At 36.6% G+C, this 22,836-nt stretch overlaps 1 protein-coding gene across 1 annotated transcript; it reads right to left on the bottom strand.

Moving 5' to 3' along the window:
- Positions 1-336: 336 nt before the first annotated feature.
- On the bottom strand, positions 337-7,546 carry LOC141389757 (cuticle protein-like). Its single transcript, XM_073961771.1, has 2 exons — positions 7,535-7,546; positions 337-1,071 (listed from the first exon to the last, which is right to left on the bottom strand). The coding sequence occupies exons 1-2, from the start codon at positions 7,544-7,546 to the stop codon at positions 337-339; spliced, it is 747 nt and encodes a 248-aa protein (XP_073817872.1).
- Positions 7,547-22,836: the final 15,290 nt, after the last annotated feature.

The raw sequence follows: 22,836 nt of genomic DNA, 5'->3' as shown, positions 1-22,836 counted from the left end.
AACTTTTGAACTTTTGGTATATAGAATTCTGATATAGTTAAGAACTTATTTTCCTCGACATCGATGTATCGGCTATAAAGAAATATCGGCATAGTTAATATATATGTTAAATTACATATTCTTTTATTTTGCTAAAAGTTATTTAATCTTAAAAATAATAATAATAAATTCATATAAAAAACCTGGCACATGCCTTAATAAATGCATAACAAATGAAATTCAGAATAATGAAAATAATGGATAATTTCAAGATGATTGTGTTAATGGAAGTAACAATTATGAACAGAATATGCAAATCTCTAAATAAAGCTCCTTGAATGGGAACTAGTTTTCCACTTAATAGCCATCATGATTTTCATATTGTTCACTTTCGTAGGTGGCATATTGGTGATGATGTTGTTGTTGCTGTTGTTGTAATTGTTCATGTTGATATTGTTGCTGTTCTTGGTGTTGTTGCAATTGTTCAGGATGAGCATGATGATTAATTGGAGTTTCATAATTTTGTTGTTGTTGTTGTGGTTGCTGTTGTTGAGAGTAGGTAACTTGAGTTTTGCGCAAAGTTGGAGCTACATAGGCAACAGGTGTGGCCTTAACAATGGCAGCTTGAGGGGCGTGGTGATATTGAGCTGGTGCTGAGTGAATTTCATAAGATGGTGCGGGTTGGGCAACATGTTTTTCTACAACTTTTTGATAACCATGAATGGGTTCACGTGAAACAACAGCATTAAAACCATTGACATCATCGGCGGTATATTTAACGGTACGTTTAAAACCATCAGCATCAACTACTGTGTATTCACCACGGACAACATCACCATCACGTGTTTCAACCTGGCTCTTGGAATCACCCGATACAGCATCTTCAACTTGATAGGCAAAGTTGTATTTTGGATGAGGATCATCAGCATATTCTTCGTGTTTAGTAACATGACTACCGTGTCCAGTTAGAACCAATTGTTGGGCGGGAACTTGTTGATGATAACCAGGATGTTCATATTGTTCGTGGGTGGTTTGTTGAACGGGAATAACGCCAGCATTGGCGACAGCCAAGAGGGCTACCATTGCTACGAACTGCAAAAGAAATATAAAATAAGCAATTACAATTTTTTTCGTCTGATGATAGATGATATTAAGTAATCGTGCTCTTCAGTCTTTTTATTTAAGAGATTTTGGGTCAACATCTCAGGGAGTGTGGACCTGCCCGGAAATAGTAATATCGTTATATTAAGGGCCGCAATGACAACTTGGTGCAAAAAATATCAAAGCGATCCGAGACATGTTCTTAAAGTGTGCTTTTGAGAAAAGTATTAAAATTTTGTGTGTGAGGACCGATATAGTCCAAATTCAAACCTGATTTATGCCTGGAAGAAATATCGCGATGTGAAAAGTTTAGACAAATATCGTTACTTCCTTCGACAGTTACCCCTTTTAAGTAAAAAAATTGAACTTTGGGGAGGTACCCGATGGAGTGAACGGATATTTCCTACCTTCGAAATTAAACTAAAAATGGACAAAATATTACGGGGAAAAAAGTTTGGACCAAATCGGTTGATCCGTACGAGAGTTCTCCTGCGTTCTATACAGACAAACCGACGGACAGGGCTCAATCGACTCCAAATTGTCTGAAACGGATTTTGTACAAAAAAAATCTTGAGTATAAAAATCAATATGTATATACCCTCCTAAGCTGCGGGTATAACAAATTTCATTATATGACGATGATTTTGATCTTTGGAAAAGTTGAAAAAAAAACGGTTCTAAAGTAGGTGTGGCAGTAAGCGACAATTGCTGTTTTGTTTCGGGCTTATACGCATAGATCCATGATTCGTCAACTGCGACGATCTTTTAAACGCCTTTCCGAAATTTTTTGCACCGATCGACACAGGATCTAACGAGAACAAACCTATTTCACATCCAGCTTTTCATGCATTATCGAATGTAAGCTGGTGGAAGAAATGTCCAAGAATGCCTCTATCATGACGATCTTGCATTATCATTTGACGCACGGCTTCAATGTTTTCTGGCAAAACCGCCGTTTTTGGTGGACCTTCACTATCTTCGTTGTTGAGCAAGCGTCGAACAGGATTGAATTCATTAAACCAGTTTTTCACAGTGCTTCATCGTCGTACAATGATTTAAGTTAATCGATGCAAATTGGTTTTTTAAATCGCTGGTTCTTCAAACCATACTGAGTACGTTTATGATATAAAATGTCAAACTTTTCAATGGTAATGTGAAATGGCGCATGGCAACACGTATTGTTGCCTAGGCCAGAATGTTATGTAGTAGCTCTTGTATGTGTACTCTATTTTTATCCGCAAATACTGGTCACCGTAGCTATACCACAATTTGAGCCTATGTCCAAAATTTTTAATGGAGAAGTTTTTAACCACTGGGAACCTACAGCTAGTTTGATAAAAGAACGGAGCTAATATTTTCAAAATACGTTAAATGGAGGAGCTTTACCAAAATATACATCTACTCGTATGTGGACCTATGTTGACAATTCTTTATAGAGAAGTTTTGGGACCACCGGTAACCTTAAATGCCAAAGTTCATGTTGTTCGGTGAACAAATTTCGCTGATATCTAAAAAATACCTAAAATCGGGAAGTACCGGTATATGGGGGTTATTACAAAATATGTATCTATGTTGACAATTTCTGTTACATTACGCGTAGTTTGGTCAAAAATGTAGCCAATATCTCAAAAATACCTAAAATCGACAGGTAATGTTATATGGGGGCTATACCAAAAAATTAACCTATGTTTACCTTTAATGTTAAATTACGACTATTTTGGACAAAAATGCAGCTAAAATGCTCAAAATGGAATTTGAGGAAAATCAATGCTTAGAGCTCCAAAAAATATTCATATGAAGAAATTGGTAGAAAAAAGAAGAGAATTTTTTTGACCACAATAAAATTAAAAAAAAATTACATTTGATAGGACTGGATGGTGACATGAAGCGTTCGGCAGTGGGATTTTCTTTATTTTTTAGACCTGTAAACGTTTACAACCAACGAAACTGGATGGAACCCATCGATTTGCAATAACTTTCCTGAGATAAAATATCAATTTTTGGATTGGAAAGGTAGAAATTTGAGTTATCTTTACCATATTTCCTATCAAAAGTGACTTTTTTGTAATTTTATTGTAGTCTGGAAATTTCTATTTGCTTATAGTTTCGCTAACTAATGATATTTTTCGGTAAATTACCGACTAAAATAAAGTAGTCGCTAACCCCTACCGATAATACAAGTTTTCTCAACTTTTGTTTTAACTTTTCATTCTTAATTTTGCGATTTAATTTTACCGATTTTTTTTCGGAAACGACAAAAAATTACTTAATCGCACTACTGATGAAGAATGTATATTAGGGTTACCCAAAAAATAACAAAATGTTCTTTCCGAAAGGCCTACCCCTGATTTTTTGCCATTTGATCCAAAAACCTTATATATAAAATTAAAAAAAAAAAAAACATTTTTACCAGTTCATTGTTGTGTCTAAAAATCTAATTAATTAAAATCGGGGCAGGTTTTGATATTGCTCTAATATAGCTGATTTTAAAATTTGAGCCGATTTTCAAAATTTCTTGAAGAAATCAGGGTTTCGGAGTCGGAGTCGAGCAATTTTACTGGAGTCGGAGTCTGAGTCGAAAAAAATAAATCGATTCCGGGCAAAATTTTTTCCATGTTATAGAGATATAACATTAAATTTGGAACAAGAACATTTTTTTTAAAATCATTATTTATGTTAAAAGAAAGGTATAAGAAAATATATATGCAAATTACATATTATACTAAGTTAAAGGGCAATTCACAGGATATTTACTATCCTCTGATTCGTTACATTTTTGCAAACAAAAGTAAAGTTCTATGACAATCGAATTAAGATTGGACCTTTAACCTCTTCGTCAGAAGTGTTACTGGTCTTCTCACAAAGGTCTATTGGTATTCTCATCTTGTTTTTTATGATAAGTCACCCTTGTCGTCTATTAAAGACTTAAAGACATTGTGGTCTATATGGGAAATCTTATGGAAAACCCTGTGACACAAAATGGAAGTTACGATCTGGGGGAGGAAAATTCCTTTTTGGGAATGAAAGCCCCAATTGAGAAACCCAAAGGATCCCATAGCTGAAATTTCTGAGTCATGACATAATGATTTTTTTGATTGACCCCAATCAATCATTTAGAAAATAGCTTTATATCTCTGTTTGGAGATATCGTTTCATCATTTTTAGATGACATACTTTCAGTTAAATGGAATGAGGAACCTTTCTGTTAAATATGCAGACCTTCTAGCTCAGTTCCATCTATGTCCTTTTTGTTCTTGAGCTCAAAAAGTATATCAAAACTAATTATAAACTCAATGAAAGCTTTAGATGTAGACATTCAAATTACTGGATCTGTCCAGGAACAAAAAGTCCCAATTTACATAAGGCGAGTTTGCTTGCGGCAATTTTCCTCGTTCCTTTTTAAACTTGCCTCTTGCGTTTATAAAAGGCAATTCTGTTCCGACAAGTTTTGTTTTCATAACAATGAAAATAATGTCAAATACGAAAAATATGAAATGAATTGCCTGAGAATTGCCGGTACGAGCAATTTTTTCCATTTCCATTCCCCTTACGTGTCTCTTCTACAAACTGGGACTTGCCGCAAGTAAACTCGCCTAATGTAAATTGGGACTATAGTTAATGTGTATCCGAGTTTTCAACACAATCAATAGCATATACGAAATTCAATGAAATACATACATAATCATAGAGTTTTTATGAGAAAAGATCGGGTAAAAGTGAAAAAGGACAATGAAAACATGACAATATCGATTTCTTGCCCTAGTGGACCGACCGAAATCGGCCACAAAAATATATGACAATTGGTTTATTAGTTTTCGAGATTGAGTTGGCACCGCAAAATACTTTAATAAAAACAATGTTTCATAGACGGCCTCAAAACTTCGTAATATTTTTCTCTTTCAGATGAAGAAAAATCTTCCAAAAAGTTAAGTTTGAAATCATGAATAATGGCATTTATTGAGCTTTTCAACTGGGGGTCTCCTTTTAAGGCTAAGCACATGAAAATGTTGGCTTACATCTAGTTTGAAACTTGGTCATGAATTGCTTATAATTTTTATTGCATGTAGTCCTTATGATTTGTATTGCCCCTCCATTTTCATATATTTTGGAAGCTTAAAGATTTTCTCACGCGGAAGAAATCCGCAAAAAAAAGGAAAACCGACAAACACTTTCTAACTTTGCTATTTTTCAATGTTAGATTCCGCAGAAACAGTATTGATATGTTCGAATGTATTCGAACGAATGCCCTTTCTAATGAATATGTAAGGAAAAACTAACACAATAGCCTATATAGGCCAAAATATAGGAAAAAGTTAAAAATTTGTACACATTTTATTCATTTTTAGTGATATAGAAGAATTCACTCTCGGAGTCGACCCGGAGTCGGAGTCGTGAAAAAAACTCGCCTGGAGTCGGAGTCGAGCCAAAAATACCTCGACTCCGAAACCCTGGTAGAATTGGTTTTTTATCCACAACAATGAATAAATAATTGTGGCCTTTAGAGCATTTTCGTGAAATTTCACATTTGGTCCCATACAAAGTACTATGAAAACAAAAATCGATATGGCGGCACGGGTTAACGTTAACCGATCGCCACGAAATTGTTGGTATAAGGTTTTTGGATCAAGTTGAAAAATTTAGAAGGAAGGCGTCTCAAAAAGTCAAATTATTGTGTTTTTTTTGGGCAGTCCTCTACATACTTTAGAAAAATAAACATACACTCTATACACTTTGTTCTAAGTAAGTGTAGGGCAATCGGAAGAATGATGCGAATGCGAATAATGCATTTGTTCACAATGCCAATCTAACTAACTAACCCCAATTCGTTGCACGGAAGAAATGCCTGCAGTACTTGGGTAATAGATTCTACAGATACCTGTGTTGTTTTGGCAGGCGAGGCTTTAGGAATGGAAGCGGATGAACCCATAGAGGTAAACGGCGACGCCCACTGTCTTCCAAGATGTTTATGATTGTGCTTAGACGTTGATTGAGTGCCAGGCTCTCTTAGATCATCATTGTGTTCACAAACCAAAACGAAATCCGGCGAATTTTGTCATCAAAACATAAAAGATATAACCAAAAGTAGTGTTTATCCCCCAGGATGTCAAAGGCTATTGCCAAATCCTCCTATAACTGCGGCAAGTTCTACGTGTCTGGGAGGGAACACTTCATATTTACACAGATTGCAGGTCCTATATCCCACATGGAGTTAAGTGGAAAAGAAGAAGAAATTCGCAAAATCTCCACTTAAGCCAGAGTAAGTATTTTGTGCGATCTAAATGTTATTATTTCATCCCATTAATAAATCCGTGCGTTGAAAAAAAATCCCTTTAGTTTTGATACGCTTGGTACCCAAGATGTCCTGTATGGATGCCTGTTAGACTATAACCAGCAAGCTAAAAGGACACTCTACAAGAAACCCTTGCTAATGTATGGGTGGGAAGCATGATCACTTAGGCATGCAGATAAAGTAGAACTTGGTGTGTTTTAATAAATTCTTCGATGTTTTGTTAATGAAACACGTCGACGACGTAAGAACCACCGACATCTACAAAGTTAAATATGTATATCGACTTACAAGGATTGCGTGGCCACTAGGCGGTGTAAGCAGAGCGGGAAAGCAAAAAAAAAAATACGATGGAATGAACAAATGTCCATATATATAGGAATTTAAAAATATTCCAGATAATCCCCTTAGATATGATAATAAACGCTAAATTCAACCCGATTTTTTGTCATTTTGTGGAACCTTAAATACCATTGGAAGAAAACGGTTTCCATTGAACGCATGAAATCACAATTTTTAAACCATACTCTACCATTCAAACGGAGTCGCGAGTTTTTGTTTCTTCTCGTACTTGTATAATTCTGGAAAAAAAAACATTTAAATTGACTCTCGAAAAACCTTCACAATTTAACCAAACATGAAATTGCCATGTTTCGAACGCCTGCCACCTTACTCATTCAGCAAATCGAACTACACTAAAATGCAATAAAATCAATTCCCTTTCGATGGGGGTTGTCCAATTGATTGAACGAATGAATTGCACATTTTTCCCATTTACAAAACAAAATTAGGCCAATATCAAACGAAAATAAAAAAACGCAAAATACTACACACGCACTAACACCACAATCGTTAAAGTTCATTGTTTAGTCCATGGCAGATCAATAAAATAGCGCCATTGTCACTTACTATTGCCTGGCGTAGCTGCCATGTGCAAAAATAAATCCATTATTTTCATTAAGTTTTGTGCTTTAAGTCTCAATATAAACAATAATGAGTTTCAATTTTTTTTTCACTGAAGGTAAGGCAACAAAAATAACGCACAATACCAGTAACACAATTCCCCCATGAACGATGGAAAAAACTATTGTTAAAGAAACAGCTGACAGGTATCAGAGGGCAGTCGTCAGTCATCAATCCAAACTATGTTTTTTTGTACACACTTACCTTGAAGGCCATTGTAGTGTTATTGTTGCTAGTACTTCGGTTTTGCACAAAAATCGATTATCCACTGGATTATTTTGTATCGTTGGTTTTTTGGCTGTATTCCGACAAAACTTCACTAAAGGTTTTGTCCTAACACTTGAAGCTACGTGATTTGAATAATAATTGAAACTGGGAATGCATTTGTTTTTATACCCCACTTGCAAGCTAACGATTTCGTTTTGTAGCTTTGTTGATTATAACCCATCCATCCATTCATTCCATACCATCATCATTATCATCATTCATACAGCCATGTATCCCATCATTTCCAAAAAAAAAAGTTGAAACAAAAAAATAAAAACAAAATCATTTGTTATGGTTTGGTTTGAATGGTTTTTTGTTTGTTTTTGAAATAGAAAACAATAAACGTTGCGTTTCTTGTGTGTGCGTTTTGCGTAAAAAAGTTTATGTTTTTGGCAATAATACAATTATTCATTATTTTTTTAAATATGAAATCGTAATTCAGGAAAATGGGGAAACGAAGATAACGGATGTTAAGATAGGTCAAGTTAAATATAGAGCGAGTTTTCGTAACAGATTAATATATTTTTTTCTTTACTATTTTCAAACCAAATTTTTAACACAATACTCCCTTCGAATGGAAATTATAGATATAAGTTCGAGAATATCATAGTTTGTCTTCAGCTGGTCCCCTAGTGGTGTCACCAGGAAGCTAGATTCATTCACCGATCAAAATTATGAGCTTATGTGCCACATATCTGGGGTTGGAGTCTCGCGTTCGTAACCATCATCCGAAAAATGTTCTTTAAGTCAAATAAAGAACAGCGTTTCCAGCACCTGGGAAAGTGGGAAAGTGAAGAACCTTCAATTTCCTATCGGCGTTTTGACCTACCCACACCATGAATTGTAATTCAATACTTTTAAATGAGTTTAAATTAAGTCCGGCTACCACTAGATGCCATCAGTTCGGTCGAGTTTTTTTAGCTTTTTGCTCGTCATAGCAGGGAAATTATTTCCTCTAGCGAATCGGATTGATGTTTCATCTAGTGGTAAAGGTTTGGAACTTCATTGTAACTCTAGTACCACAGGATTTTTCATATTAATGGTTTTTCTCCGACGTGAGAATTTTGCGGATCTTTACGAGAAATAAAGGGAATACTGCAAACACACAACATTTGGATGCAACACACGCTGCATAGCCCATTACAAAGTGATGTGAAAAAGCTACCTGTGCATTACCAGAAGTTAGAAGATACTTACTGATTGGTCCAAAGAGCAGTTTGAGGACTCGTCTCGGATCTATTTGAAATTTTTTTTGCAGAATGTTGTTTTCACGGTTCCTATTGCAACGGCAATTTTTCCTCTCTATAAATATCACGCCCACCAGTCATTTCAGTTGATCACTATATAATTTATGCCCACGAAAAACATATTATCGCCATAAACTGGGACACTAAGAGTACCTTCGCTAAAAATTTCCAATGTATCCTCGAACAGACCCTTAAACAAAATTGTTGAACATTTGTGTGGGTGGTACCCCAAGTAGTGGGCCGATAGGTATCACTTTTGAACATAAACTAAGTTTGGACAAAATATTTTGAGATCCAAAGTTTGGACCAGCCACTACACTTGCGGGCACTAGGGGTTTTACAGCTTGTACCATCGTAATAGGGACCAGCCTGTTGAAAGAAAAATCAGTACGATTCGAGAGGAGTCCTAAGCTGCACTCTTCCGAAATTTTGTGTGGGAGGTACCCAAAGGAGTTGACATATATAGTCCATATTATAACCTGATCTATTTCTTATAGATATATCACGGTGTGCAAAGAATGGACCAAGCCCCTTACTGCCTTCGAGAGTTATCGTGCACATCACTTTAGCGAAAATCTTAAACTATTGTGGAGGAGGTACCTAAAAAAGTGGACCGATATGGCCCATTATAAAACATGATTTTAGTCTGCACAAAATACTACGACTGCTAAAATTTTGGATCGAATTGGTGTATTCGTTGGAGAGTTATCGGGCGCTGCATCCACTGGACTTGCCCGTGAAAAAAAATGTACAGTCGTGAAGGGGGCAGCAAATACAAGTTGTTACAACAAAAATCAGAGCGATTCGAGAGCAGGTCCTAAACTGAACTTTTCCGAAATTTTGTGTTGGAGGTACCCGAAGGAGTGGACCGATTGAGTCCATATTGGAACCTCATCTATGTCTGGTAGAAATTTCACGATGCGTAAAGTATGGACCAAATCGGTTACTACCTTTAAGAGTTATCTTAAACCATTACTTCGATGAGGCACATTTTGCCCGTATGAAAGTTTATATGCCCTCGTTAGCATAATTGCTGAGGGTATAAAGAAGAATTTTTCTACACTATCAAAAAAAAAAAAAAAATAAATACATAAAAATAAACAATTAAAAAATCGATAAATTCAGACTTTTTATACCTTCCACCATAAAATATTTCCAATGGAAATAGAATAATTAGTTTACTTTCCTCTCCACAATTTTAGGTGGAGAAGTCTTTCGACAGAGGATACCCCAAAGCCTAAATTAGGTCAGAAAATGTATAGTTAAATGTCCTCAATCGGGAGCTATATCAAATATGATGGGAGCTAAATGAAAGTAGAGACTTATGTTGACAATTTTTAGTAGAAAAATTTTCACTACACCATTACTACCCACAATCGTTGTAAATGCTTACGACTAATAATTCTCATTTACTTCACACTCCAGGTGAAGTATTTGAAGAATGATTGAGAATGGGGAGCTTATTACTGCAGGGAGTAAACTACACGGGTTGGAACAAAAGACTGTTCTAAATCCCCCAACTTACACTTCGGTGGTAGAGAGTTGGGAATACTTTATGAGGGCTACCCATAAATCTTTCGAGTCAGCTATTCCACAGGACCTTCGGGTGAGCTGTTTCACTGGGCCTTCGGGTCAGCAGTTCCACAGGGCCTTCGGGTTAGCTGTTCCACTGGGTTTTCGGGTCAGCTATTCCACATGGCTTTCGGGTCAGCTGTTCCACTGGGCCTTCGGGTCAGCAATTCTACAGGGCTTTCGGGTCAGAAGTTCCACAGGCTTCGGGTCAGCTGCTCCACTCGGCCGTCGGGTCAGCAGTTACACCGGGCATTCGGGTCAGCTGTTCTACTGGGCCTTCAGGTCAGCAGTTCCACAGGCCCTGCGGTTCAACTGTTCCGTAGTTGGAAACCAGTAGCGCATGGCAGAAATTTGACTACCTAGACTGATACCCGAACCAATGTACCCGAGCATCAACAGCAGAACGCCGAATACATCGTGTTCCCGAACATCAACAGCCGAACGCCGAACTCATCGTATTCCCGAGCATTGACCGTTGAACGCCGAACACATCGTGTCCCCGATCATCTGCAGCCGATTACATCGACGAGCTCCTCAGCTGCCGAACCCAGCGATCAATACATTTTTCAATATATTTTTATCGAATTTAAATACAAGTAGATTGTAAACTAGTATTTAATCAATAAAGAACCCGATTTAGCCCCCAGAAAAGGGAGAATACTAGTCTAAGTTCGTAAGGTTTAGTGGGTCCTTATGGACACCCTGGACGCGACTGGACTTACCCCAGCCCACGACAAAACCACGTTACCAACTGTCAAGATACAGAAAATTGGCAGGTAAAATTATATGAGGGATAGCAAGCCGTGGACCTATGTTGACAAATTTTAGTGGAGAAATTGGAGCCATACCAAAACATGACCTAATTTAGGCATATGTTGTCAACATTTGGCGCACAAGTTTTGTGACTTCAGGGAATCTTAAATGTCATATTACGGGTAGTTCAGTTAAAAATGTAATTGAATCCTCAAAATGCTTAAAATCTGATTACTGCTATCTTTACCACATCTAGTTCGGTGAAAAAATTTAGCTAAAATCCTCAAAATACGGGCGCCATACCAAAACATGGGTCTGCTAACAATTTTTATTAAAGAAATTTTGTGACTGCAGGGAACCTCAAGTGTAAAGGTTAGTTCAGTCTAAAAATATTAGTAAACAACTGAAAATAGTGAGGTACCGTTATATGGGAGTCATACAAAAACATGTTGAACATTTTTGGTGGAAAAGTTTTGTGACTTCAGGGAACCTGAAATGTCAAATTACGGATAGTTCAGTCAACAATGTATTTAAATTCTCAAAATACCGCATATCGGTATAACTGTACCTACCATGCTATATCATGGACCTATGTTGACAATTTTTAGTGGTGAAATTTTGTGATTACCGATAACCTCAAATGCCAAATTAGGCATAGTTCAGTCAATGTTGCTAAAAGCCTCAAAATACCAAAAATCGGCAGGTACTGTTAATTGGGGGGTAAACCAAAACATGGAAATATGTTGACAATTTTTTTATGCAGACATTTGTGAATGCAGTTAACCTCAATTTAAAATTATGGATAGTTCAGTCAAAAAATATTGCTAAAACCTCAAAATTCCTAAAATCGTGAGGTACAGTTATGTATATGAAGCTATACCAAAACACTTTATTTCGGTATTTCGAAGGTTTCAGCATTATTATCAAAGCGAAATTGATCAAATTTAGTATTTAGTCTTCGATGGCGTAACACAAATATTGTAGAAGAGAATGGTACCCCCCATTTTCGGTATTTTCTAAGCTTTAGCCACATTAATTAACCTAAATGCCTTAAATTTGGTATTTAGTCTTCGCTAGGAGTACATAACATTGTCGCAAAAAAAAACAACCAATGTGTAGGTATCCAGATTTTAGTTTTGTCCTTATCAATCAGTAATGCCCAATTTTATGTATTTCGAGGGTTTTTTGTGTGTTCCAGAACTGCAACTAATTTTCACTTTTTTATATCAAAATTGTTATCGTAGTAAACATTTCTACATTCTTGCAGGTTCTGGAACAGACCCTATGTGTGTTGTCGGAGGATACAAAACTCAATTCGCAGAATTGTAAATATTGGCCCTTGGTTTGGGACTAGCCCATGTGAGCTCTTGAATAGGGTTTTGCTACATTTTCTTTCTGAAGAGGATTTAACTTAGTAGTTTGGACTACCAATGGGTAGAAAACCTCCATGCAGAAAATTATCAGTATACCGTGATTTTAATCAGTTAAGATATTCTGTTCGGCTTAATGATTTCGTCTGTTGTTATATGCCTTATCTTATAGCAGGAAGATTCATCATATCTATTCCAGTCAGAGATAGAAGTGAATTTTGCTGTTAGATAGGATCCAAATGAAAATATATGTATTAACAAAATCCATACGAAAGCAAAGGGCGTCAAAGCTAACTTTTTGTACCAGGACTATTCATTTTCATAATGAAAACTCTTCCCCAAATAAATTTTATTTATTGTAGTGTTATAAGTCACGGCAAACCTTACTCATATTAGTAACCTAGTGTAATTATACCCACAGCTATAAGGCTAGAAAGGGTATACACACTTTGATACGACCAAAAATGGTGCTTCATCGAAATAACGGTTTTAGACCCCAAGTATGTTTGGACGAAATTCGTTTCAGACAATTTGGAGTCGATTTAGCCACGACCGTCCATCTGCCTGTCTGTCCGTCTTCTTGGCTGGTGCGCACGATAACTTACGAACGGATTAATCGATTCGAACCAAATTTTGGGTATTGCAATATTTTGTCCAAACTTAGTTTAAGTTCGAACATGGACCAATCGGTCCACTCCTTCGAGTACCTCCCCCACAAAAGTTCAAAATTTTTCTGTAAAATGTTGTGAACGATAACTCTGGAAGGGAGCAATCGATTTGGTCCAAACTTTGCACATCGTATTATTCCTTCCAGATATAGAAGGGTTCGAATGTGGACTATACACAGAAAAAAATATTTACTGTATTATAGGAATAGTGTTCAGAAAGTCTTGCCAAAGTTCAAATTTCTGCATTTCAAGAACGCCTTTCATAAAGCAAAAAAATACTGGTTTCTTCTGAGAGATTGAAAAAAACTATTTTGGCGAGTTGTTTTTGTTTTTATTGTCTAACAACAACCACCACCATACACTACCCCAACCAAACGAGAGACAAATTTTGCTGCTTTTTATTAATGCTTTTATTTTGTATTATTTTAATTTACCGTTTCTTCTAATTATGTCCAACGACAATGCCCTTATTTCGTTTGGGTCACTTCGTTTTATTTTTTTATAACAGTAAAAGTAGTGAAAATCTGGGTTTCTTACATTTTCAAATTTAAACGGGCATATCTTATTTTTTCCACAACGGATTTCTTTTGATCCTTCTTCCTTTTAAATGGGTTAATAATGTCTTTTGAATAAGCTATTATTGTTTTAAATCGGTTAACAAATGGCTAAGTTATAGTGGTTTATGTCTGAAAAATCCCACAAAAAACCTATAAAGGAATTTCTCAGAATTTTTAAAAATATAATGTTTTTTTGTTTTGTTCAATATTTATTTTGAAAATTATGAGAAATTCCTTTATAGTTTTTTTGTGGGGTTTTTCAGACATAAACCACTATAACTTAGCCATTTGTTAACCGATTTAAAACAATAATAGCTTATTCAAAAGACATTACTCACCCCTTTAAAAGGAAGAAGGATCAAAAGAAATCCGTTGTGGAAAAAATAAGATATGCCCGTTTAAATTTGAAAATGTAAGAAACCCAGATTTTCACTACTATTACCGTTATAAAAAAATAAAACGAAGTGACCCAAACGAAATAAGGGCATTGTCGTTGTCCATGGATCCCAACACGATATAATTTTGCATCAGAACACTTGAATATTATTCGGGTCAAATTTTGTAGCACAATGTCATTTATCGACATTTTCCGAACAGTTTGCACAATCTTAAGGCCAAAACTGCCTGAAGGAGCGTTCCAATGCTTTTGCGATGTATTAGAGAGTTTTCAATTACTGTCTTGGCTACAATGTTTGTCTTTGTGTTGGATCGAAAATCTCAATGGTTTGGCTGTTATATGCCAAAATATCCAAAAAACGTCAATAAAAAACTTAAAGTCAAAATCGGGAGGCTCGATTTTCATCGTAGACATATGGTCCAGTAGACTTTTTTGCTCAGTTCAACCCCAGGAATCAGAAACGCGAAGGGCTCATTAAGGTTTTTTTGCTTCCACACAAATCGCCCCACCCTAATGTTGAGTCTATCAGCACTAGGTTGACATATTAGATGTTGCCTTTATATTAAATAAATTACAAAATTTGTAAATGCGAAATATTCGTAACCAATGACTTTATTTTTTCGACACCAAATGCACTGTAGTTATTTGGTTTGTTAGTTAACTAACAACAATTGTTGTGGCAGTCGTAGTTGTTGTGGTTGTTGATAAAATGTGTGTTCGTTTATTCAAAATTTTTAAAAAATGTTACTGGATGTTGTTCGTTTATTTTTTCAATATTTATTTTTTACAATGCAAAAGACCTTAGTCGTTTACAAGAAGTTACTGGACTTGTACAAATTTGTACAAATTATCGAGTAAGCGAACACACCTTAAGTCCCAATGTGATGGTGAGACGATGGTAGGGGTTGTGTCGTGGTTTTTGGATGGTGGGACGATGCGACCATATAAAAGAAAACGAGAACAAAGTAGAGAGCGTTTACCAAACAAGAGAGGATATGTGAGAGAATGTAGGGGAAAATAAGAAAGTGATTTTGCATCTCATATTTTTGAAAAAATAGTGTTTTTCGGATGGATATAAGAAAGTGCACACGTATCTTATGTGAGGTACCTGTACAGTATGAATTCTTGAAATATTTTTTTCTGTGTATCGGTCCACTCCTTCGGGTACCTCCAACAAAAAAATCGGAAAAAGTGAAGTTTAAGAGCTCCTCTCGGATGATTTTGACATTTGTTTCAGTAAGTTGTCGTTGCGGATCCCTTTACGGTGGTACAATTTTTTCATGCGCAAGTATTTCTTACTTGTTTTTTGCTAATTTTTTATACCCTCCACCATAGGATGGAGGTATATTAAGTTTGTCACTACGTTTGTAACTACTCGAAATAATCATTGTAGACCCCACAAAGTATATATATTCTTGATCAGCGTGCAATTCTACATCGATATAGCCATGTCCGCCCGTCTGTCCGTCTGTGGAAATCACTCTAGCGTCCGAACGGATTGACGTAGGTTGATGAAATTTTGGGAAAATATGTTATATTTACGTAGGACTTTTGGTATTGAAAGCGGGCTATGTAGGTCCACGCTTTCGTATAGCCCCCATACAAAATGACGCGTGACGCGTCGTCGTTTTAAGGAATTTTTAAGATATTTGGACCATTCTACCACCGAAGTGGTTGTAATTTGGTACTTTGTGTCTCCAGAGGCCAACAAATATTCCTACCAAAGTTGGGTTATATAGGTCCACGTTTTGGTATAGCCCCAATATAAGGCCCCATATAAAGTACGCGTCATTTTAATATATTTTGAATGTATTAGACCCATTTGACCACAGAATTGGTTGTAATTTGGTATTTTGTGTCTTCAGAGGCCAGAAAACATTCCTACCAAAGTTGGGTTATATAGGTCCACGTTTTGGTATAGTCCCCACATAAGACCCCTTATAAAGTACGCGTCATTTTAATATATTTTGAATGTATTAGACCCATTTGACCAAAGAATCGGTTGTAACTTTGTATTTTGTGTTTCCAGAGGCTAAGAAACATTTCTACCATAAAATGTTTATATAGGTCCACGTGTTGATATAGCCCCCATAATACAATATCTCCCGATTTTCGATATTTTGAACGTTTTAGCCTCATTATCACACCGATATGGCTGAAATTTGGTATTTAGTCTTCTTAAGGCGTATAAAACTTTCCCCCAGAAATTTGTAGGTATAGGTCCACGCCATCATATAGCCCCCATAGAACGGTACCTTCCGAATTTCGGTATTTTGAAGGTTGTGGCCACATTAATCCACCGAAATGGCTGAAATTTGTGGGGGAGGGTATAAAAAGTTCGGCCCGACCGAACTTAACGCTTTTCTTACTTGTTTGTCTACCTAATGCTTCGTCACAAAAGAGTTTCGTTACTTTTTTATTTCGTTTCATATATTGTACTTTTTGTTACTGTTTTCTTCTTCTTTGTTTTGTTATTAGATTATAAGTTAAAACAATACTTTTTAAAATTCCAGACAGAAAAGAAACCCATACACTCACACATCCAAAGTTGTTGTATATAGCCTAGACTCATGGATGGATTGATAAAACACCCACAGGTCAGAAACCCCTGCCAATATCTTTACATTTAAATTTGAAAATAATGCAAGAGGTATTACTTCATAATAAGGTATGAAAAGGCGGGTGGATAGTGGACTGACGACGGACATAATTAAAAGCGTAAGCGACACATAAAATTCATACGACTTAGTCCAACGCCAGTCCCAATAAACTGTTCAAGTGTTTAAAAAACAAAAGACTTAAGCGAGCAACGTCATGTATTGATGGATTATTATGCACGAGCCATAAAATTGACACGCTCACCGCCTGACAGACTGAATGCCCCGTTCATATTCATTTATATTGATTTGTAAATGGATTATTTTATACGAGTATTGAATCGATAGCATATGAAAGACTTAATGTACTTGAATTTGGATTTTTTTTTAATATTTTGTTGCTACAAAGTGCGCTAATTATGATAATGTCAATCAAATAGTGCAGCAGTATGGTAAAAATGGTTACGCTAACCATGACCATGCTATTGCAACTGCACTTTTAAGGAATTTATAATTTGCGATGGGAAAAAAATGGTGGTGGTGACCATGATGAGGGTTACTATCGAAATCATAACATCTGGAACACGTTTAATCTTTCAAAAGGGGACATATCTTAGTAATTCTAATTCTTATTTGTCCACAGGTTAAAGGTATAATTTGCCATTTTGCCAACACACCGATCAATTGAAATTGTCAAACATCATTAAAGTACAAAATAAAATAAATATTTCTTATTGTTAATACGAATACTTCTCTCTTGTTAATTATGAAATTATACCTCTTCACACAATCGCTTTAATTAAAATAAGTGTGCTGTTTAGCACCGCTCGAACACTGAGTGTCTACTTGAAATTCAACGGTCGTCAGATGCGTGAGTTTTGTTGGTTGATACCCACTTATGAAATCTTCAATAAAATTAAGTAAATTAATTGCTTATTATATCACTTATAATAACATTAAGAAATCATATAATGTGCTGTGCTTATAGAAATGTTGAAGTAATGTTCAGGTGATCAGCGTTACCGTTATTGTTTATTAAACGGAAACGCGGTCGTAAAAGCTAAGTTTATGTTCAATATGTAATATTACAAACAACAAGAAGATTGTATTACAACTTTAAGATTTCAGATTTCAAGACTACTTGTTTCGCAAAGGTACACGCATTTCTAGACATTTAAACTGGCATTTCGGGGATGGTGTAATTGAGATTGTCAATTCTTATAAATATCTCGGTGTGGAGATTACCTACAATTTGTCTTTCACTAGACATTAAAAAAAAAATAAACTTTCAGCTTCAAAATTATCCATAAACTCAACATGGTCTAAATATCTTGCCAATAAAAACATTACACGTAGCTACAAATTAAACATATTTGATGCTTGTTCAATATTGCTATATGCAGCACAGGTATGGGGCTATAAGAGATATGACTACGTTGAAAAACTCTTTTGCTTCTTTATAAAAAGAATTCTATTTTTACCTGAAAATACTCCGACATATATGCTCCATATTGAGACCGGTTGGAACACGTTATTTGGAAACTCTTTAAAATTACATTTTGACTATGTTAACAAGATTCTACGTCTTAGTAGTCAAAGGTTACCACGTATATTAGCTGAGGAAATTTTAAATCTCAATATTGGCTGGGCCGGAGATTGTTTCTATTCAATTCGTTCCTCCGGTGAACAATGTTCCTATTTGCTGTTATTCCAAAGAAATAATACGAAGACTGATCACCATAGAACGCCAAAACTTCTATTTATGCGCGTCAAACTCTCAGAATCACGATCTATATTGTCAATTGAGTTATGATGTAACGCCCATCAAAACAGCCGCACTTTCCGCCCGTGCGACTAGTTTAATAACACTGTGCAACAAAATTCAATTTTTTTCAAAATGATGGGAAAGTAAAGCTAAAAATATGAGACACTTATATCGGCGTTTTTAAAGTTTACGTCGGAAAGTAACCAAAATAGGCGGGGTAAATTCCGCCCATTTTTAAATTTTTCGAAATATTCGAGTTTAGATATCTTGGAATCCTTGCATTTCAGGTATATAGTGTCTTTGGCAACTTTACTTAGGAGGGTGTGGGAAATATTTTTGTTAAAAATGTTAACCCTCATGCGGTTCATCCAAGGGGCCTTTTTTGTCCTTTTTTCGAAAATCTTTCAAAAACTCATTAAAAATGTGATCGTATCGAATCCGAATATTCTACAAAATTGTTCGCCATAAAATTTTACTATAGGTCTCAGAATACACCAAATCTGTAACTCATGTCTAATCGCCAGGAATCACTAAAAATGAAAAACGCGTTTTAGGGTTAAAGTCGGACTTCATCTGAGTTTATTCAAAATTGTCCCACAAAACATAATTTTAGAGAGATGATGTCAGAGACAAAAGTATTCTTCGTCAAATTTCACCATAGGTCACTAAAGAAATGAAATGTCTATTTACATTCTATAGCATGAAAATATCAGTATCAATTTTGCTGAAAAAACATGAAAATATTTCCCAATTTTTTTGATGAAAATTTTTTCCTTCTTTTTTCTAGTTGATAGATGGAAGTAATATAAGTAATATAAAACTTGAAAAGTGTCAAATATATATTCACCACAAATGTTTTTAAAGATGTTTAAATTGAACGCACAACATCTTCTGTGTGGATTTATAACGAAAAACCATCAATAAGATATTTATATTTTTCAATTACAACGACAATCTGTTTGAAAATTTGAAAATATGGCCCTATGGCCCGGATTTGATACGATCACATTTTTAATGAGTTTTTGAAAGATTTTCGAAAAAAAGGACAAAAAAGACCCCTTTGATGAACCGCATGAGTGTTAAAATTTTTAACAAAAATATTTCCCACACCCTCCTAAGTAAAGTTGCCAAAGACACTATATACCTGAAATGGAAGGATTCCAAGATATCTAAACTCGAATATTTCGAAAAATTTAAAAATGGGCGGAGCTGGCCCCGCCTATTTTGGTTACATTCCGACGTAAACTTTAAAAACGGCTCTACTTTCATAATCTACTCGATTTGCTTTGTCATTTTTTTGTTGTCGAACAGTGTAATTAGAGCTCGTGGTGGTTTGCTAGACCTAAATGCACGATGCTTCCGAAACGATACCGATGCACAATGGAACACCCATTGGCCAAAAATAAAAAAATTAATGTCAAAATTTTGGTACACCATCTGGCAACTCTGACAGCTATGACATGGACCTTTCTAAAAATATATTAGTTTTTGTTTCATTCGAACGAGATTTTCTTAAGAATAGCTTCAAAAGTCAGAACATTTGACTAATATTTTTTGTTGTGAGTAGAACCTATATTTTAAGTGCAAGTAAATATATTCAAAATATCGCGAAACGAATACGTATAGCAAAATATTATAGTGGATTTTGAAGGAGGAGGTAATAGCTTAATTTTCATTGAAAAATAGTGTTTTGGCGTGTTGTGGAATTCTAGTTAGCTGCATATTTTCTTAGTATATTTTGTAATGCCAATTCGATCATATACATAAATTTGACCTAAGGTTTTAGTCATGATGCCCACCAGTGCCCAACTCGGGAATAATTTTCCAAAGTAGGCCATGAGTTTAAGATTACTTACTTACTTACTTACTTAGCTGGCCCATTACAGAACATTTGTTCTATAGGCCGAACTAAGAAGAGATCTCCATTCCTCTCTATTTGTTGCTTTGCTCTCTGGAATACCGCGCCTTTTCATCTCAACATCCACTTGTTTGCGCCATCTATTCCTTGGCCTGCCAATTCTGCGTGCACCGCCATGTGGCATGTATTCATACGCCTTTTTAGCGGGTTCATCATCGCTCATTCTTATGATATGGCCTAGCCAACGCAATCGCTGCATCTCGATACGTTTAAGAATATTGATGTCGTTGTATAGCAGATACAGCTCGTGGTTCATGCGACGTCGATATTCACCGTCAACGCAGATTGGTCCGTAGATCTTTCGAAGAATTTTTCTCTCAAACACACCAAGCACTGCCATGTCTGCTTGCGCAAGTACCCAGGCTTCGGAGCCATACATCAGCACGGGTAGTATCAGTGTTTTGTAGAGCGTTATTTTTGTTTGACGAGATGTGGCTTTGTTTTTAAACTGCTTACTTAATCCAAAGTAGCATCTGTTGGCCAATACAATTCTTCTTTTTATTTCACAACTGATGTCGTTTGTTGTGTTGACGGAGGTGCCGAGGTAGACGAAGTCTTTTACTACCTCAATATTATAGGAACCAACTTCCACAGTCGGTCCGAGCTCAATGGACGCATTGCGCGTCGACACCATCAACTTGGTCTTCTCACCGTTTACCGCCAGACCCACTTTAGCAGATTCTCCTTCGACCTTTATAAAGGTATCAGTTACTTCTTTTACTGATCGACCCATGATGTCTATATCATCAGCATAAGCAAGTAACATGTGACTATTGGTGTATATTGTGCCACTTCTTTTGACGTTTGCCTCTCGTATAACCTTTTCTAGCAGGATGTTGAAGAGGTCACACGAAAGGCTGTCTCCTTGTCTGAAACCTCTTTTGGTACCAAACTCTTCGGAGAGGTTCTTTCCTATTTTAACTGAGGACCTCGTGTCAGTTAAAGTCATTTTACAAAGCCGGATGAGCTTTGCGGGAATACCAAATTCAGACATGGCTTGGAATACCTTTGAGCGCAGCGGACTGTCGAAGGCTGCTTTATAATCGACAAAAAGGTGGTAGGTGTCGATCTGCATCTCTTGGGTCTTCTCCAGGATTTGCCGCAGGGTAAATATCTGGTCAATGGTGGACTTGCCAGGTCTAAAGCCGCATTGGTATGGTCCAATAATCTCGTTGACCATTGGCTTTAGTCGTTCGCACAATATCCCTGACACGATCTTGTAGGCAATAGGGAGTAGACTTATGCCCCTATAGTTAGAGCATACAGTCTTATCTCCCTTCTTGTGGACGGGGCACAGGATACTCAGGTTCCAATCGTCGGGTACTCGTTCTTCCTGCCAGATGGTGCTAACTAGCTGATGAATACACCTTATCAGCGTGTCGCCTCCGGTTTTGAACAGCTCGGCTGGTAAGCCATCGGCCCCTGCTGCCTTATTATTCTTCAGCCGATTTATTGCTGTCTTTACCTCATCTTGGCTGGGCAGTATACATTCAATACCATCTTCTGGGATTGGGACTGTGGTATCTTCGTCGTCTTCGCTGCTATTGGATACCAACAGTTTTGAAAAATGTTCTTTCCATATCCTGAGTACACTATCTGTATCAGTTACCAAATTACCTTGCTGGTCTCTACAGGAGGATGTGCCTGTACCAAAGCCATCAGTTTGATGCTTGACTCTTTGGTAGAATTTTCGGACTTCATTCTGGCTCCTGTACATCTCGATTTTTTCACACTCCCACTTTTCCATCTCTCTCTTTTTCCTGCGGAAAAGACGTTTCTCCTCTCTCCTTTTCTCCCTGTATCTCTCTCGTGCGCTACGCGTTGCTACGGATTGTAAAGTAGCCTTATATGCCGCATTTTTCTCTTCGGTGGCAGCACGACACTCCTCATCATACCATGGATTCCTTGGTGGAGGTCTCTGGTATCCAAGTATGGATTTTGCGGCTGTTTGCATGGAGTGGGCAATGCTTTGCCATTGCGCTGATATGTTATCGGGATGAGGAGGGCTTTGATTAAGCAATTGGGCTAGTTGAGTGGAATATGCTGTGGCTATCTGTTGTGATTGCAGCTTACCGATGTCTAACTTTCGTGTTGTGTCTGCTCGTACTTTGTTTGCTACGTTTAAGCGGGTGCGTACCTTTGCTGCAACAAGGTAGTGGTCCGAATCAATGTTTGCGCCTCGGAACGATCGTACATCCAACACGCTCGATGAATGTCTTCCATCTATCACAACATGATCAATTTGGTTTCTTGTTTTCTGATCTGGAGACAGCCAGGTGCCCTTATGAATATCGAGATGATTAAATCTGGTACTGCTAACTACCATGTTTTTTGCAGCTGCAAAGTCTATCAGTCTCATACCATTGTCAGATGTTTCACTGTGGAGACTGAATTT

The sequence above is a fragment of the Musca autumnalis genome, unplaced genomic scaffold (assembly GCF_047663935.1).
Source record: "Musca autumnalis isolate F117 unplaced genomic scaffold, ASM4766393v1 scaffold_1, whole genome shotgun sequence".
Classification (NCBI taxonomy): domain Eukaryota; kingdom Metazoa; phylum Arthropoda; class Insecta; order Diptera; family Muscidae; genus Musca; species Musca autumnalis.
The sequence above is the reverse complement of the archived record's forward strand: the minus strand, read 5'-3'. Positions and strand labels throughout refer to the sequence as shown.